General features: G+C 38.5%; 1 protein-coding gene across 1 annotated transcript in view; it reads right to left on the reverse strand.

Annotated features, from left to right (window-relative positions):
* LOC134540951 (probable G-protein coupled receptor 179) overlaps positions 1-19237 on the reverse strand; it is a 247960-nt gene that overhangs the window by 191132 nt on the left and 37591 nt on the right. Inside the window, exon 3 of the mRNA XM_063384039.1 lies at positions 1856-1998. Coding sequence (XP_063240109.1) covers positions 1856-1998 — 143 coding nt within the window. The remainder of the gene's footprint in view (positions 1-1855; positions 1999-19237) is intronic.

The raw sequence follows: 19237 nt of genomic DNA on the forward strand, positions 1-19237 counted from the left end.
GCTAATTGAATCAGTGAAATTTATTGGGAATCTTAACTTACTGCAAAATCAGCAGAATCCCCATATATATTTGCGAATTTTTTAAATGAAATTAAATGTTCGATCTTACAGATTCTAATTGAAGAGTTTATTATATTTTTAATACAATTTCCATTATTAGGGATTTTTTCCTACTCCAAAATTATAAATAATGGCAAAAGGAAAAACGTTTTCATTCATTTCATCGACAGACACTAGTAAAAAAAATGTGTGAGCGACTATTTTAGCTCTCGCCAGAGATGTGTAACATCTAACCTGTGTAACAAGCAAATTTGAATGTTGCAAATACACTTTTAATACGAAACTCGGACACGAATTAAACGTAGATCTCTTAAAAATTTAGTTGAAATGACTCCAACAACATATCAACAAAATTTAAATACTTATGTTTATTAAATGTTATGTTTATTTAATGTTGATTTAATTACTAGTGACATACCTATAATTATTTTATAAATATATTTCGTTCAATTGGAGATTGGTACTTTTTGTGGTTGCAATGAAGTTGCTAGTAACACAAATTTATTTTATAGCAATAGTCATTAAGACAGTTGTGGCAATATTTCAACGACAACGCAAGATTGCCTTAACTGTAAATTTAAATGTGAAACAAATGTAGAGGCTGTACCAGTTGACCGCAGCGCAGAATGAGTATCAACTCATCATCATCACGGTTAGTGCAGACATATGGGTTCAGTCCAGGGTCTCAGAGGCTGAAGCTGAAGCAGGGGACCAATAATTGTGGAGTAAGTACTTGACGGATGGCTGCTTGAAGCAAATTTTGTCTTTGGGTGTCGATTGTGGGTTGACGTGCGTCAGTGTGCGTTGATGTGTGTCACTTGTGAAACATTATTTTCGTGTAATTGTACCATAATTTGGCGTCAGTTTAATATTATTTTCTGCAATTGTACCATGGTTTTTGTGGCGATGTTCCCTTACTTCGTTTTAGTGTGTTAGAATTTCGTGTTGCTGTACGATTATTTTTATGTGAGTGCGCCAAAATTTGGGTCTGTATGCCAGATATTTTGAAGAAGAGCACCATAATTTGGTGTTGAGTGATGACATAAATCACGAAAAATTCTTACCAAATACTTTTTGCTAACTTGCATTTTTTTTGCACCTCACTTCACTTAATAGGCACACGTTCAATATGAAAAGTGTGAGACTATTAACTAAAATAATGTGGAGATTATCTCTGAAATGATCTTAGATATCAAACATTAAAAATTGTTCGTCCCTGCGATTTGTATAAATTTTTGTAGCATATTTTCTCACGTAATTATGTCATTTTTTCTGTAATTGTTGACCCACTCTTACATTAAACCAACTAAAAATGACGCCCTTTTTGTCTGAAAAAATACGGAGAACACGGAGATCGCTTAAAAGTTTTCCGGAGATGTTTACTAAGCGCCTGTACCTAGGCTACACGTATTTCGTGTTCGAAGTCCATAATGCCTGTGGCCCAAGCGTTCGTTCCATTCCCAGGAAGCAAATTTCTGTGCAGAGAGGTTAATTAAAAAAAAAAAAATATTGTAGCGTTATGAAAAGTGCATTGAACTTACTGACCATTATGTGAAAATACGAAATAAATATCCAGTAAACTAAATCTGTCATTAAAATATTATTTTCACGATTGTATTTTTTTTAATGACCAAATAGAGCTACATTCATGAATAGCCCTCATGTATGTATATATGTATAAAACATGCAAGAAATATATATTTTTAAAAGGTCCAGGAAAAATCCAGAAATATTTTCACAGTGTGGTTATGGACACCCTGAGTAAAGTCGAGAAAAGGCATGACGGCGTGCTCACCTGTAGATGTCGAGATCCTCGACTTGGTCCAGATGGAGGCTGGAGAACGACCTCCAGCCGAAGCGAGGGCTGAGCGAGAAGAACCCAGGTCTGCAGACGCACGTGTAGCCGGCCGCCGCGTCTTCTCCCATCTCCGGCAGGCACTGGGGACACGGCGAGGAGGCGTATTGTTTTAATCATTGACTGTATGAGTAGTATATAATAGGGCATCCGGGGACTGGGTCCTGGGTGTGGAGCCTGTGGAGCTGACCGCCATCTTGGATTGTGACGTCACGGCGGCCATCTTGGATGGATGTGACCTTGACCTTTGACCTTGACCTTGAATTTGACCTGCAAAATGTGTCAAAATTCTCCAAAATTGGACAAAATGTGCCCAAAATTCCTCAAAATTTCCATTTTTGTGGAAAAACATTCCACCAAAAAATCTGAAAAAATAAAAAAATAAAAAAATTCCCTTTTCGAGGGAAAAATTCCCATTTCGAGGGAAAATTTCCCGTTTTTAGTCCTTAAAAATCCCAGTGGCTAGAAATGTCCATATAGCGGCTTAAGCATCCATGTCTACAGCCGCAGATAAGCCTCCGACGTCATATTGGATGATGACGTCACCGTTGCAGTTTCCGTTACGCCCGCCATCTTTAACTTTTTTATTTATTATCCGATTTTAATGAAATTTTTTTAAAACTTTTAAAAAAATTCAATTAATAAAATGTTAATAAAATATTTATAAAAAATATACTTTTACGACACGGAGTTCGGAGTCCTCGGTTCGAACCCGAGTGCAAAAAAAATTAAAAATGGCGACCGATCCTTCTCTCACAGTGGACGCAGGTAGACTGACCCCCACCACTTTCACCAATGCACATATACCATCAGGTAGTATGACGTCATGTCCACCATCTTGAAAATCCGTAATTTTAATGCTAGAGATTCGGGAAAAATTTTAAAAATCATTAAAAAAATTAAATAATAGAATTAAATAATAGAAATTTAATAAAATATTACTTATAAACCACTGTAGCATGTATCGTTATGGTCGCCATCTTGGATTATATAATTGTAGCATGTTTCGTTACGCCCGCCATCTTGTCTTCGTCTGCTGGAGACCTCCATCTTGTTATCATTGGCTAGAGTGCGCTGACACCATGTTAGTTTAATTCTTACCCGCTAGAGTGCAGTAATCATTTATTATTACTGTGACACCCGCCATATTGTCATTTGGCCGCCATCTTGAAAATCCGTAATTATTTAGCTAGAGATGCGGGAAAAAGTTCAAAATTCATTAAATAAATCACCCATTAATTTAAATATTGATTCGATCGCTTCCTGTCCTTGGTTCGATACCCGACCGATGCAATAATGTTTAATTTTATGTAAAATAATAATAATTTCAATAAACCATGTTCAACATTCTTAAAGAGACTTTAAAACCTCTACTAACATCATCCTAAAAGCCATCAACACCACCACCTTGGAAAAGTCGTAAATATATTGCTAGAGATTCGGGAAAAAGTTACAAATTCATTAAATAAATTTGCAAACAATTAAATGATTAATTAGGTCGACTTAGGCCCTTGGCACGATTCGGAATGAAGATGAAAAATAATAAACATAATATACTTAATAGTGGCAGGTTCGACAAAGAAAACAACACAAGTTCTTTCACAAAATAAACTTTATTACATAATTTCTACTTTACTACACGAACACTTGCGAAAGTTAACATTATAATAATCATTTAGGTCCGCATAGGCGTGAAATGACTAATTCTTAGCTCCAATCGGTTTACACTAGAAAGAGTCCAACCAGAACCTTTACAGACATAGTCCTCCTCTTCTTGACAGAGTTTCCGGATACCATTTTTAACAGTATGCTTCACATCGTCAGAACTGTAAATTACTGCAGCCGATGTCTTGAATGCACACTTCTTCACTTCGTCTTCGAATGGATACGGCTTTCCATATATACAGTCCAACCACAAGTTGTATTTTAATGGACCGTTTGTTGCAACGTCATCAGTAAGTTGACTGATTATGTTCTCTCTGATATCATCAAGAAAATTACAAATGTCTTTCGACTCACCTAACGTATTTAGATAATAGTAGTCTTTCAATGTCCCACGAAATGCAGACTGCGCCAAGTAGAACCCATTATCATTCACTTGTAATGTGCCGAACACAGTCTTAGGTTTATTTTCTTGTCCAGACGTTATAGCAATCGGTTGCTGCACATCGGTTTTCTTGCTTGTTCTCTTACGAGTCTCCAATCTAAAGCGAGGAGTCGAAATTTCTGCAGGTAGTTCTTCAGTAGACACACGGACCTTACCGTTGCAATTTTTCACATGCCGTCGCAAACTATCAATACGTGTAAACCATTCATGACACCCATCACAGCGAAACTTTATACGGGATGGATTCTTCTTGCATTTACTCCGTTCGTGTCTTCGTGCATCATGAGAAAATGCGAACGACATATCACAGTAGCTGCAAGGATACCGGGGTGATGAAGACGAGCCTTTCAGTCCCGATCCAGATACTAACGTTGCCGCAGTTCCGTCATCTCTAGGCATACTCTTATGCACATCGATGCATCGTTGTTGCACCGATACCTTTACTTTCTGCCGCTCTGCAGGACCTTTACATGTCTCCAAGTGATGCTTCAAATTAGCATTTCTTGTAAATTGCTTGCGACATTTGTTACAGCCAAACATTTTACGATAAGGGTTCTTAGCGCATTCTCTCCTCTCGTGTCGTCGAGCATTGCTGTTGTTTGAGAAAATCTTGTCACAGTAACAGCACTCATGTTCGTTAGTTGTTGTTGAATCACCATCCATTGAAGTTTCCATCGAGGGCGAAACGAAGTTCGACGAGTTTTCCTGCGTAGTCAGCACCACCGGCATTAAAGTCTCTCCTGCTGACGGTATCGCGACTGTTGAAATCTCCTCTTTTGATGACGTCGTCGTTGCCGACGGGATCTGCACCTTCTCCGCCGTAGCTGACGTCAGGGTTCCCGTAGACGATGGTGCGTCGTCCATCAAGTTCAGCGTTTTAGATGGTAAAGATGCCATCGAAGTTTCAAGAACAAGCAATTACACGACTTATGCACCAGAAGAAACAAACTAGGTGATCCGTACACCGTCGACGTCAGTAACAACTGAGCGTCCTGCTGTCTAGGACTCGCTTATATACATGCACCGGTTGGAATAATATGCTAGTCAAATCAAGAACCAATTACTATAATACTCGAGTCAAAACATCATTTAAAAAAGAAGCACACCAAAATAAGGTAACACATTTGGAAGCAAATTCGACAAATGAAATGGTCACACAATACACGCACGTGCAGCTTTCATCACAAAGTTAACATTTACATTCCATTCAAGCGAAGTATCAAGCCAACGCCACATCATCATATTAACATCCTATTGGTCATACTATCCTCAAAATTTCACAGTCTTATAAATCACACTAGTTATAGAAGGACTTATAGTTTATAACACACATCATTTCAGACATTGATCGTTAACAAATTCGAATTTAAAAATGTAAAATGTAAGTACTTGTTAAATTGAAGAACCAGGTACGTAAATATTTTATATACTTTATGTACACTGTAGGCGTCAAGAGCTTGAAAGTACTTACGTAAGAATGATATTTAATAAAACTCATATTAAATTGTATATTTATTTCCAATAATATACATCTGATCAAAAAAAGCAGGTTTTATTCTATAAACCCTGCATATCGTAGTTCATGTTTCTTTGAGGATGTACAAATTTTGAACATATCGCGAACCAAGTAGAAGTTTTAGCCTATTCACCAATCATTTGGATTGACTCTTGATGAGCAATTTGGTCTCGCGTGCTACGGCTTCCATCATCTTTACATATATGTTATTAATAGTCTTAAAATCTTCACTATCACAGACGTAAAGACATCATCACCGTAGCTACCAGTTATAATACCAGGAGCCGCATCAATATCACTCATTTTATGATATCGTCTCCGCATTTCTGTTGTCAGAGACGTACCACAATCTACGATCGTGTAAGCTTTACAATAGTCTCTATTGTTTTCTAGACATGGTTAGCTCCATTCCCATTTTCTGTAAAAGCTAGTGTGTCCAGTTTTACTATTTAAACCTTCAACCCATCATCCCAAACAAAATTAAATCATCGTAGTATATAGAAAAAAAAATCAACAAAGTTCCTTTCATTTAATCTTAGGAACCGCTTCATCCTTTACACCTTTAGTATAGTTTCTTGAGCCCAAGTGTCTTTCATTATATACCATGCAGTGTTTTTCAAGAGATGTGGTATACTACCAGTTCTACATACAAATCCATCCTATCATTGATTTGTTTACACATTAGAAAAAAAAAACCACGTTATTTTTACGTGTTTTATTAAATTACCACTTCGACTAAAATAATTAACACACATAGTAATTTCTACAAAGGACATTTTACCCAAGATATTTTAACCATCATCTCTGAAAACAAACTTGTCCCATCTATATTACGTAGTAAACGAGGGTTAGAGGAGATGGGACAAACAAGTGCTAGTCACTCATAGGGTAAGAACCATGTGTGTTCAATACCTATCTCAGTCAATGAAGCATATATGTATTTCTCTTACCTCATGTAGAAAAATATCTTACAATGCATACGAATTTAAACTTATTCACGTACGACTAGTCAAAAGTACATAAATTCAAGCATGTCAACCGAAAAAAAAAATTCTCAAGGATAGAGGCAGAGACTTCTCGATCGAGACACGCCTACCATCACCTGCAAATGAACATTGACCCCTCGCGCGGGAGTTGCAAGCTTGCAGAATGCTGCGACACTCATATGTTTTGCTCGAGACATGCATACATCACGTCGCTAGCCTTCCAACTCATTACACGTAAAACTCCAGTGAAATCGTAATCAAGCACATGTAAAGTACTTGACGGAACCACTTCAATGTATACATCACCGAACCAGAGCAGAAAATCAGCCTACGAATGTATATCTTGCTACCTACAAAAATAGATGTGTAGCACATATACGAGAGGAGTCGATTCCTACAAACCATACTCAATACTCTGATAATTATAAGCAGCAAAATATTTTAAATCAAGACCTTAGCCAGTATACATTTAATTTCCCATGTTGTAAAAATTCATGTTAGTAATCAGCAACGAAGGAGTGAGTAACTTGGATGAAGAACCGCTTTCCAAGTATCCAGAATCTTACTGTTACAGCCAGTGCACCAGCTTACTCCAAAGTGTGGTCAATTGATAAACATTCTTTAATTTTTTAATATCACCCCCGTACTGTCCACCAATATATGACAGGTTACGATTTAAGACCATAAATTTCCCACAAGTCTGTTAGTTTTATTTCGGGAAGTAATAAATTATTTCTCAGAAATAATAAATCAAGTTCCTAGTCAGATTTGCTCTAATGTTACGGCATTACCTGTACCTGCACTTTACCAAAATATCTCCCATAAATAATCTTAAGAATGCAGATGTCATACTCAGTCAAAAATAATTTTGCAAAAAAAAAAAAAAAAAACAGTCTTCATCATTATTGGTAAAACAAAATAATACACACAAACAAGACAAAACGGACATTACAAACCCGACCTGAATTACGTGTCACATGTAGTTTATTACATTAAGATAAACAATGTAGGTTAAGGAAAAATAAATAAAAAATTCTTTAATTCAATAATTACTTAAAATTGTACATTTATACACAATAAAATCTGACATGGTATAAATATCGTATACATTTCTCAGTCCGTGCGACATTCATTTTTATTAAAATAAATTATTATAGTTCGTATTAAGAATGACAAAATACAAATAATTCATACAGATCACGATACATCAATTCAGGAGTGCAACACCTTAGAGGGCCTGAAATTATGCTAGAGACCTTCCTTTACAAAATTTATAATGTTTTTTCAAGTAAAATTTTCGTGTAACCTGTATACCGCACTTCTCACACAGAAATTTTACACGATCAAGATTTCTTCTGCAGCCATGCTTTTTATGGATGCGTGTACTACGTAGTCGTTCAAACCGTTTACCACAGTAGCAGCACTCATACAGATATTCATCGCAATTACCATCGCTTCCCCGATGTACAACTTGCAAATGAACTTTGCTTTTACAATGCCTAATCAAATTACTTTTGTTTGTGAAATGTACACCACACGGGTCACACGGAAATGTCACACGATTAGCGTTTCTTCTACAGACATGATTTTCATGTCTTCTTGCATGTTGTCGGTATTTAAAACTTTTGTCACAGTACGTACACAGATGTCTCGTCGTTAGACCTTGAGTCACCGACGGCTCGGAAAGTATCTTACTTTCAATGTGCACTGCTGTTGTAGGCGACGAAGTCCCGTATGTTGCATGAGCTGGAGATTTCCCAGTCGACATTGACAGATCATCTGTACTGGATGCCAAAGAATCTGATGTATACACGACTGATGCAGAAGCTGGGAATTGCTCACAAAATGTTGTATTTACCAAATGCGATGTAGTTGCAGGTATCGGAGTCTCCTCTGCGTTCGATAATGCACACATTGAAGTCTCTTGGAGTGAAGAGACAGTAGATACAGCCATCATCGGGATCTCTGGTGATGGTAGCCTCGTTACCATCGGAATCTCTGGAGCTGCTCTCATCGTTGTCATCGAGATCTGCTTCGTCATCATCGCCTCCGTCGTCAGGGACCCCGGTGAAGACGCGAGACCCTCCGTCAAGATCTATGCAGTCGTTGACCCCGCCACCATTGGAATTTGTACCGATGTCGACGTTGCTACCATTGAGTTCGGATACACATCAATATGCATATACAAGACTTATATGCAGACAAGCCAAATCATCAGATCTGCATTGCACCACTACAAGAGGTGGACTGAGGGACCTGCTGTCTAAGTCTCGCTTAAATAACCATGTTCGCTTGTATAATACGCAAGTCAATACATCATCCATTGTTATTACTTAAAAAAAATTAGGAATTTCAAGGAATGTGAATTTAAATTATATATACAATCAACTAATCACACATCCTACATACACGGTTAATTTAGACTTAATAGAGGAGCAAGAGTCTGTAATCAATGGAACTTTCACAACCCAAACAAAATTTAAAGTAGGTACCCAAATTTAAATATTATGTAGAGCTACACATAACATCCAACTGACTCCAAATGACTACAACACATGACTAAAATAATTTATACGATACCAGGCTAGGTCCAAAGTCAATTTTTTTATTGTACCTATCATCTACAGTTCAGAGGACCTTCAGTGTTGATATAGCTACAGCCAAGACATGTCCAGTACCATACATCTTCAAAGCCTTCAAAGTCGATCCTTGTTAAGCCTTACGACAAAAGTCTCCGAAACAAGAGACCTACTCTACAAGTTTACTGGACATTTTAAGCTTGTCATAGCACACATCGATAAAAATCTTCGTAAATAACCCAAAATATTATCAGACCACTAGCATTCGATTTATGCACATACAATAGGTCACCCACATATTCGTCAACACATGACCATTCTACATTAAGCTCCTCACTTACTTATATCAGCCTAATCGACTACACTCAGCACACATAAACTAAAAGAAGTCAAATAACACCCTATTATTTATTTACATTCGAATATTTAACAGCATGCCGACTGCTAATTAAATAAGCCTGACAGTGAACATGTTAGCAAAGTTTACTTTTATATAGGACCAGGAATCCATTGAACCTTCAGAACCTAGCTACACATACACAGTGCTGGATGCAAGGAACTCTACACTCATTTGTCATCACTGACACTCATATTACATAATAGACACTTGAGTCAACACTCATTTTCCATCATTAACATTCACACAAACACAAATTAACCACCATCGACACTCAATTCAACACTCACTTTCCATAATCTAAACTCAATTCGGCACTCATTTTCCATCATCGACACTCAATTCAACACTCACTTTCCATAATCTAAACTCAATTCGGCACTCATTTTCCATAGTCGACACTCAATTCAACACTCATTTTCCATCATCGACACTCAAATCGACACTCATTTTCCATCACCGTCACTCAATTCCTCACTCATTTTCCATCATCGACACTCAATTCGACACTCATTTTCCATCAACTACACTCAATTCGACACTCATTTTCCATCATAGACACTCAATTCGACACTCATTTTCCATCATAGACACTCAATTCGACACTCATTTTCCATAATCGACAATCAATTTCCATAATCGACACTCAATTCGACACTCAATTTCCATCATCGACACTCAATTCGACACTCATTTTCCATCGATGACACTCAATTCAACACTCATTTTCCGTCATCGATACTTAATTCTACATACTCCTTCCTTCTTCGACACTCATTTTCCATCATCTACATACAGTAAAATGGAAACTTTCCACACACACACACACACAGAGATATATATTAATATATTCATACTCAACTCAATTCTTTAAAGTAGCAAACACATGAACTTTATTAGGGCATGAATAACGACACATTTTAATAACAATTTTTAAAATTATATTTATATCAAAAATACAAAAGTATAAAATTTCATCAGTCAATACACATTACTAACTTATTATTTATACCCTGAAATTCTAAGTTCATCAAGAATAGTCCACGTTTCTTTGATAACTGATACAATTTCGTCATCTTGCGAAACAAGTAAAAGTCGCAACCTGTTCGTTAACACGTTCGGGTCTTTCCACGATATATAATCAATTTCACTTGATGCCACCACCTTCTTCGAATGTTTGCTGAACATATTCTGAAAATCGTTGTAATAATGATTATGATAATTTGTATCACCATCATCGGTGCTGTTCACATCTTTATCAAACACACTGACATCTTCATCTTGCATATCCCAGTATTTCGAATTTTTTGACATTGGAGTACCGTCATTGGTATCAAGCTTACTTGCTAATTTTCCAAAAAAATATTCCAAAGTCCGTAGAAGTCTACTAGTAGTATAGGAAAGTATTTCCGAGGACTGGCGCCGGCGCGTGGTGTGTGGTGTCGGTGTCCGCCATCTTGGATTGTGACGTCACGGCGGCAAAAATTCCTCAAAATTCCTCAAAAATGACTCAAAATGACTCAAAAATTCCCGTTTTAAGAAAAAATTTCCCGTTTTCGAGGGAAAAATTCCCATTTCGAGGGAAAATTTCCCGTTTTATTCCTCAAAAATCCCAACGGCTAGAAATGTCCTGATAGAGGCTTAAGCATCCTTAACTCAAGCCTCAGTTAAGCCTCTATCAGGATGTGACCTTGACCTTTGACCTTGACCCCGGCGGCCATCTTGGATCCGCCATTTTGGATGACGTCATTGTGTTCTCGAAAATTCCGGAGACGTGTTTTCCGCCATATTGGATGATGACGTCACCGTTGCAATTTTCGTTAAGTCCGCCATCTTTAACTTTTTTATTATCCGATTTCAATGAAAAAAATTTTAAAATTTATTAAAAAATCCATTTAATAAAATTTTAATGAAAAATATTTAAAAAATATATTTTTACGACACGGAGTTCGGAGTCCTCGGTTCGAACCCGGTGAGGCCAAAAAAATTAAAAATGGCGACCAATCCTCCTCCCGTGGTGACTTTTGGCAGACTGACTCCCACCACTTTTCTTAAAGCATATATATCGTCACCTAGTATGACGTCATGTCCGCCATCTTGTCTTCGATGCTGGAAGCCATCATCATCATTGTATCGTCGACGAGAGTGCGCTGACACCATGTTAGTTTAGTTCGTATCCGCTAGAGTGCAGTAATCATTTATTATTACTGTGACACCCGCCATCTTGAAATATGGCCGCCATCTTGAAAATCCGTAACTATTTAGCTAGAAATTCGGGAAAAATTCCAAAATTCATTAAATAAATCACTCATTAACTTACATATTGATTCGATCCGCTCCAGTCCTTGGTTCGATCCCTGAATGATGCAAAACATTTAATTTTATATAAAAAATAATAATTTCAATAAACCATGTTCAAAATTCTTAAAGAGACTTTAAATCCTCTACTACCATCATCCTATCAGACACCAAGACCACCATATTGGAAATTCGTAATTGTAATGCTAGAGATTCGGGAAAAAGTTCTAAATTCATTAAATAAATTTGTAATCTATATACTGATTGATTAGATCGACTAAGGTCCTTGGTTCGATCCCTGGCCGATACAAAACAACTTTAATTTTAAAAAAGTACCAGAAAAGTGTAAGGTTCGAGAAATAAAACACCTCAAAGTCTATTACAAACATAATATTTATTACACAATTTCTATCCTACTACAGAATCACTTGCGAAAGCCAACAACAATCTTATAAACATTTAGCCCTGCATAGACGTGCAACGACTACTTCTTAGCTCCAATCGGTTTATACTAGACAGAGTCCAGCCAGAACCTTTACAGACATAGTCCACCTCTTCTTGACAGAGTTTCTGGATACCATTTTTAACAGTTTGCTTCACATCGTTAGAACTGTAAATTACTGCAGCCGATGTCTTGAATGCACACTTCTTCACTTTGTCATCGAACGGATATGGCTTTCCATATATACAGTCCAACCACAAGTTATATTTCAAAGGTCCGTTTGTTGCTACATCATCAGTAAGCTGATTGATTATGTCCTCTCTAATATCATCAAGAAAATTACAAATGTCTTTCGACTCACCTAACGTATTTAAATAATAGTAGTCCTTCAATGTTCCACGAAATGCAGACTGCGCCAAGTAGAAGCCATTATCGTTCACTTGAAATGCGCCGAACACAGTCTTAGGTTTATTTTCCTGTTCAGACGTCATACCAATCGGTTGCTGCACATCGGTTTTCTTGCTTGTACGCTCACGAGCCTTCAACCTAAACCGAGGAGTCGAAATTTCTGCAGGTAGTTCAGCAGTTGGCACACGGACTTCACCTTTACAGTTTTTCGCATGTCGTCGCAAATTATCAATTCGAGTAAACCATTCATGACACTCATCACATCGAAACTTCATGCGAGAAGGATTCTTCGTGCATTTGCTCCGCTCATGTCTTCGTGCATCATGGGAAAATGCGAACGACGTATCACAGTAGCTGCAAGGATACCGTGGTGATGAAGACGATCCTTTCAGACCCGATCCAGATACAGGCGTTGCAACAGTAGTACCATCTCCAGGCATACTCTTATGCACATCGACGCATCGTTGTTGTGACGAAACCTTTACTTTCTGCCGCACAGCAGGACCTTTGCATGCCTTCATGTGCGTTTTCATATTATCTTTTCTGGCAAACTGCTTATGACATTTCTCACAAACAAACATTTTACGATATAGGTTCTTGGCACATTCTCTATTCTCATGTCGTCGAGCATTGCTGTTGTTTGAGAAAATCTTGTCGCAGTAACAGCACCGATGTTCGTTAGTTGTTGTCGATTCGGCATCCATTGAAGTCTCCATTGATGGCGAACCAGCGTTCGCCGAGTTTCCCTGTGCAGTCAGCACTACCGGCATTAAAGTCTCTTCTGCTGGCGGTACCACGTCTGTTGAAGTCTCCTCCAGTGTTGACGCCATCGTTGCCAACGGGATCTGCACCTTCTCCATCGTAGCTGTCGTCAAGGTTCCCGTAGACGATGGTACAACCTCCGAGTTCGACTTTAAAGACGGTAAAGATGCCATCGAGGTCTCAAGAACGGCTAATTGACACGACTTATGCACCAGAAGAAACAAACTAGGTGATCCTTACACCGCCGACGTCAGTAACAAACTGAGCGTCCTGCTGTCTAGGACTCGCTTATATACATGCACCGTATGGAATAATACGCTAGTCAAATCAAGAACCATTTACAATAATACTAAAGTCAAATCTACAAATTAAAAAAGAGGATCATTTGATCGAAAAAAATATCGATCTCTCCAATATACGCCAAGCTCCAAGAGCTACAATTCACGTCATCAGATCCATCTACATTTTGCTCCTATGCTTCAATTGACCATTAGCTGCAAGTGCTCCAACAGCTCCATCAGCTTCAACACGTAATGTACGCAATGTACGCGCAATACATGCAATTTACACGCAATAAATGTAATGATTACACAGTACACACAGGAAACGGAACGTACACACAGTACACACAGGAAACGGAACGTACACACAGGAAAACGAAATGTACACACAGTACACACAGGAAACGGAACGTACACACAGTACACACAGGAAACGGAACGTACACACAGTACACACAGGAAACGGAACGTACACACAGTACACACACAGGAAACGGAACGTACACACAGTACACACAGGAAACGGAACGTACACACAGTACACACAGTAAACGGAACGTACACACAGTACACACAGAAAACGGAACGTACACACAGTACACACAGGAAACGGAACGTACACACAGTACACACAGGAAACGGAACGTACACACAGTACACACAGGAAACGGAACGTACACACAGTACACACAGGAAACGGAACGTACACACAGTACACACAGGAAACGGAACATACACACAGTACACACAGGAAACGTAATGATCACACATTCAGTAGCGGAAACACACACAGGCTTAGTTGGAAATCAGAATACAAGAAATAAAAACATTAAATTTTTACTTTCAATATTTTATTACTTCTCAACATTACACAAATACAAGTAAAAGAAGCCATTATTGTATGTAGCCAGCTTTCCTCAGTTCTTTGAGTATGAAGGATATTTCTTTGATGCACGGATAGTTTCCTGCACAAAGCGAGCCATGTAGAAGTCTTAGCCGGTCAACCAATATGTTTGGATCTTTCCATGATGTGTAATCAATCTCTTCTACCACCATCTTACTTGCCTGTTTATTATAAATACTTTTAATATCACAATCATCCCAGTGATCATAATAAGCATTATCAGATTTATTTATTATAACACGACGTTTCCATCGTTTCGGTCTCAGGACATCGCCACATTCTTCGATCTTGTCAGCTCTAGGTGCTTCATCACAGTCTGTGCCTTTGTCAACAGCCTCAGAGTCACTGTAACAATCACTGTAGAAGACATCCTCTTCACCCAGATTACCGTATGAATTCGCTATCGATGATGTCGAAGTGTCTTCATCGTCTTTATGCTTCCTTTTTAGGAGTCCATCATCATTTTTACAAAGAATGGAGGATCTACTGAATATAGGCTTGAATGTATTCTCACTTTTCACGGTGTTGATACTTCCATTAGTTTCAGTCTTCCCGAAGCCATTAGCATCCTTCAATTTATGTTCTTCCTCACGATCGGGTGAGCTAATACCATCACGCTCAGGACAAGGAAAATTATTGTCATAATGCAGATCACTCTTTTTTAGTCTAGTGGATCCATCGGTGTCCTCTATGCCGTAAGTAGTCTTGACTTTACATGTTCTACCATGTCTTTTTAAGCTGTCAATTCATGTTAACAACCTGCTACAACGATTACAGCTTAACATGTTGCGTAGTGGGTTTCTAGCACAATCATTCTTCTCATGACGTCTAGCATTCCTTCTCATGTCAAAATCCTTGCCACAGTATCTACAGAGGCTTCCTTCCGATTCAGCTATAGATAACAAACCACGATCCATGGTAGCTTCTGTGACTAATGTTAGATACAAACTGTCAGTTTTCTCCAATTGGAACCATTTCTTAAATAGAGTTTTTGAAATATTTCATCAGCGAGAGTTAAGTTATCTAATGCAAAGCAAATTGATGCAAGTAGTTCCGGCTGTAGTCAACAGATAGCACCACGTGTTGCTTGCAGGTAAATAATATATATATATTTCATTAATATGGGATGCGGAACGCTCACTATCGATCGCAAAGGGAGGTTGGCTTCGATAGTATCCAAGGAGAAAAAAGTTCGTCCTTCCTGCTAGTGCTTCTCAGATTTCTCACGGTCCGCAATCTTGGATTGTGACGTCACGGCGGCCATCTTGGATGGTTGTGACCTTGACCTTTGACCTTGACCTTTGACCGAAACCGCAGGAATGATCGCAAGCACACGGATTAACCATCAAAATATTGATAAGAATAATCAGGAGCACACAGAGAAAACCAACAAAATATTGATAAGAATAATCAGGAGCACACGGAGAAAACCGCCACAAGTTTTCTTTGATATCATTAAAATACAAAAAAATAAAAATTAATAAAAAATAAAAAAAAAACGAAAAAAATTCAAACATTCTGCTAGCTTGTGAACTTCTCATTGTTGAGCAAAGATAGAGTTCTGGTACAAGCCAGAATGTTTGAATTTTTTTAGTTTTTTTTTATTTTTTATTAATTTTTATTTTTTTGTATTTTAATGATATCAAAGAAAACTTGTGGCGGTTTTCTCCGTGTGCTCCTGATTATTCTTATCAATATTTTGTTGGTTTTCTCTGTGTGCTCCTGATTATTCTTATCAATATTTTGATGGTTAATCCGTGTGCTTGCGATCATTCCTGCGGTTTCGGTCAAAGGTCAAGGTCAAAGGACAAGGTCACAACCATCCAAATTGGCCGCCGTGACGTCACAATCCAAGATTGCGGACCGTGAGAAATCTGAGAAGCACTAGCAGGAAGGACGAACTTTTTTCTCCTTGGATACTATCGAAGCCAACCTCCCTTTGCGATCGATAGTGAGCGTTCCGCATCCCACATTAATGAAATATATATATTATTTACCTGCAAGCAACACGTGGTGCCATCTGTTGACGACAGCCGGAACTACTTGCATCAATTTGCTTTGCATTAGATAACTTAACTCTCGCTGATGAAATATTTCAAAAACTCTATTTAAGAAATGGTTCCAATTGGAGAAAACTGACAGTTTGTATCTAACATTAGTCACAGAAGCTACCATGGATCGTGGTTTGTTATCTGCAGCTGAATCGGAAGGAAGCCTCTGTAGCTACTGTGGCAAGGATTTTGACATGAGAAGGAATGCTAGACGTCATGAGAAGAATGATTGTGCTAGAAACCCACTACGCAACATGTTAAGCTGTAATCGTTGTAGCAGGTTGTTAACATGAATTGACAGCTTAAAAAGACATGGTAGAACATGTAAAGTCAAGACTACTTACGGCATAGAGGACACCGATGGATCCACTAGACTAAAAAAGAGTGATCTGCATTATGACAATAATTTTCCTTGTCCTGAGCGTGATGGTATTAGCTCACCCGATCGTGAGGAAGAACATAAATTGAAGGATGCCAATGGCTTCGGGAAGACTGAAACTAATGGAAGTATCAACACCGTGAAAAGTGAGAATACATTCAAGCCTATATTCAGTAGATCCTCCATTCTTTGTAAAAATGATGATGGACTCTTAAAAAGGAAGCATAAAGACGATGAAGACACTTCGACATCATCGATAGCGAATTCATACGGTAATCTGGGTGAAGAGGATGTCTTCTACAGTGATTGTTACAGTGACTCTGAGGCTGTTGACAAAGGCACAGACTGTGATGAAGCACCTAGAGCTGACAAGATCGAAGAATGTGGCGATGTCCTGAGACCGAAACGATGGAAACGTCGTGTTATAATAAATAAATCTGATAATGCTTATTATGATCACTGGGATGATTGTGATATTAAAAGTATTTATAATAAACAGGCAAGTAAGATGGTGGTAGAAGAGATTGATTACACATCATGGAAAGATCCAAACATATTGGTTGACCGGCTAAGACTTCTACATGGCTCGCTTTGTGCAGGAAACTATCCGTGCATCAAAGAAATATCCTTCATACTCAAAGAACTGAGGAAAGCTGGCTACATACAATAATGGCTTCTTTTACTTGTATTTGTGTAATGTTGAGAAGTAATAAAATATTGAAAGTAAAAATTTAATGTTTTTATTTCTTGTATTCTGATTTCCAACTAAGCCTGTGTGTGTTTCCGCTACTGAATGTGTGATCATTACGTTTCCTGTGTGTACTGTGTGTATGTTCCGTTTCCTGTGTGTACTGTGTGTACGTTCCGTTTCCTGTGTGTACTGTGTGTACGTTCCGTTTCCTGTGTGTACTGTGTGTACGTTCCGTTTCCTGTGTGTACTGTGTGTACGTTCCGTTTCCTGTGTGTACTGTGTGTACGTTCCGTTTTCTGTGTGTACTGTGTGTACGTTCCGTTTACTGTGTGTACTGTGTGTACGTTCCGTTTCCTGTGTGTACTGTGTGTACGTTCCGTTTCCTGTGTGTGTACTGTGTGTACGTTCCGTTTCCTGTGTGTACTGTGTGTACGTTCCGTTTCCTGTGTGTACTGTGTGTACGTTCCGTTTCCTGTGTGTACTGTGTGTACATTTCGTTTTCCTGTGTGTACGTTCCGTTTCCTGTGTGTACTGTGTGTACGTTCCGTTTCCTGTGTGTACTGTGTAATCATTACATTTATTGCGTGTAAATTGCATGTATTACGCGTACATTGCGTACATTACGTGTTGAAGCTGATGGAGCTGTTGGAGCACTTGCAGCTAATGGTCAATTGAAGCATAGGAGCAAAATGTAGATGGATCTGATGACGTGAATTGTAGCTCTTGGAGCTTGGCGTATATTGGAGAGATCGATATTTTTTTCGATCAAATGATCCTCTTTTTTAATTTGTAGATTTGACTTTAGTATTATTGTAAATGGTTCTTGATTTGACTAGCGTATTATTCCATACGGTGCATGTATATAAGCGAGTCCTAGACAGCAGGACGCTCAGTTTGTTACTGACGTCGGCGGTGTAAGGATCACCTAGTTTGTTTCTTCTGGTGCATAAGTCGTGTCAATTAGCCGTTCTTGAGACCTCGATGGCATCTTTACCGTCTTTAACGTCGAACTCGGAGGTTGTACCATCGTCTACGGGAACCTTGACGACAGCTACGATGGAGAAGGTGCAGATCCCGTTGGCAACGATGGCGTCAACACTGGAGGAGACTTCAACAGACGTGGTACCGCCAGCAGAAGAGACTTTAATGCCGGTAGTGCTGACTGCACAGGGAAACTCGGCGAACGCTGGTTCGCCATCAATGGAGACTTCAATGGATGCCGAATCGACAACAACTAACGAACATCGGTGCTGTTACTGCGACAAGATTTTCTCAAACAACAGCAATGCTCGACGACATGAGAATAGAGAATGTGCCAAGAACCTTTATCGTAAAATGTTTGTTTGTGAGAAATGTCATAAGCAGTTTGCCAGAAAAGATAATATGAAAACGCACATGAAGGCATGCAAAGGTCCTGCTGTGCGGCAGAAAGTAAAGGTTTCGTCACAACAACGATGCGTCGATGTGCATAAGAGTATGCCTGGAGATGGTACTACTGTTGCAACGCCTGTATCTGGATCG

Source organism: Bacillus rossius, chromosome 17 (genome assembly GCF_032445375.1).
Source record: "Bacillus rossius redtenbacheri isolate Brsri chromosome 17, Brsri_v3, whole genome shotgun sequence".
Lineage (NCBI taxonomy): Eukaryota > Metazoa > Arthropoda > Insecta > Phasmatodea > Bacillidae > Bacillus > Bacillus rossius.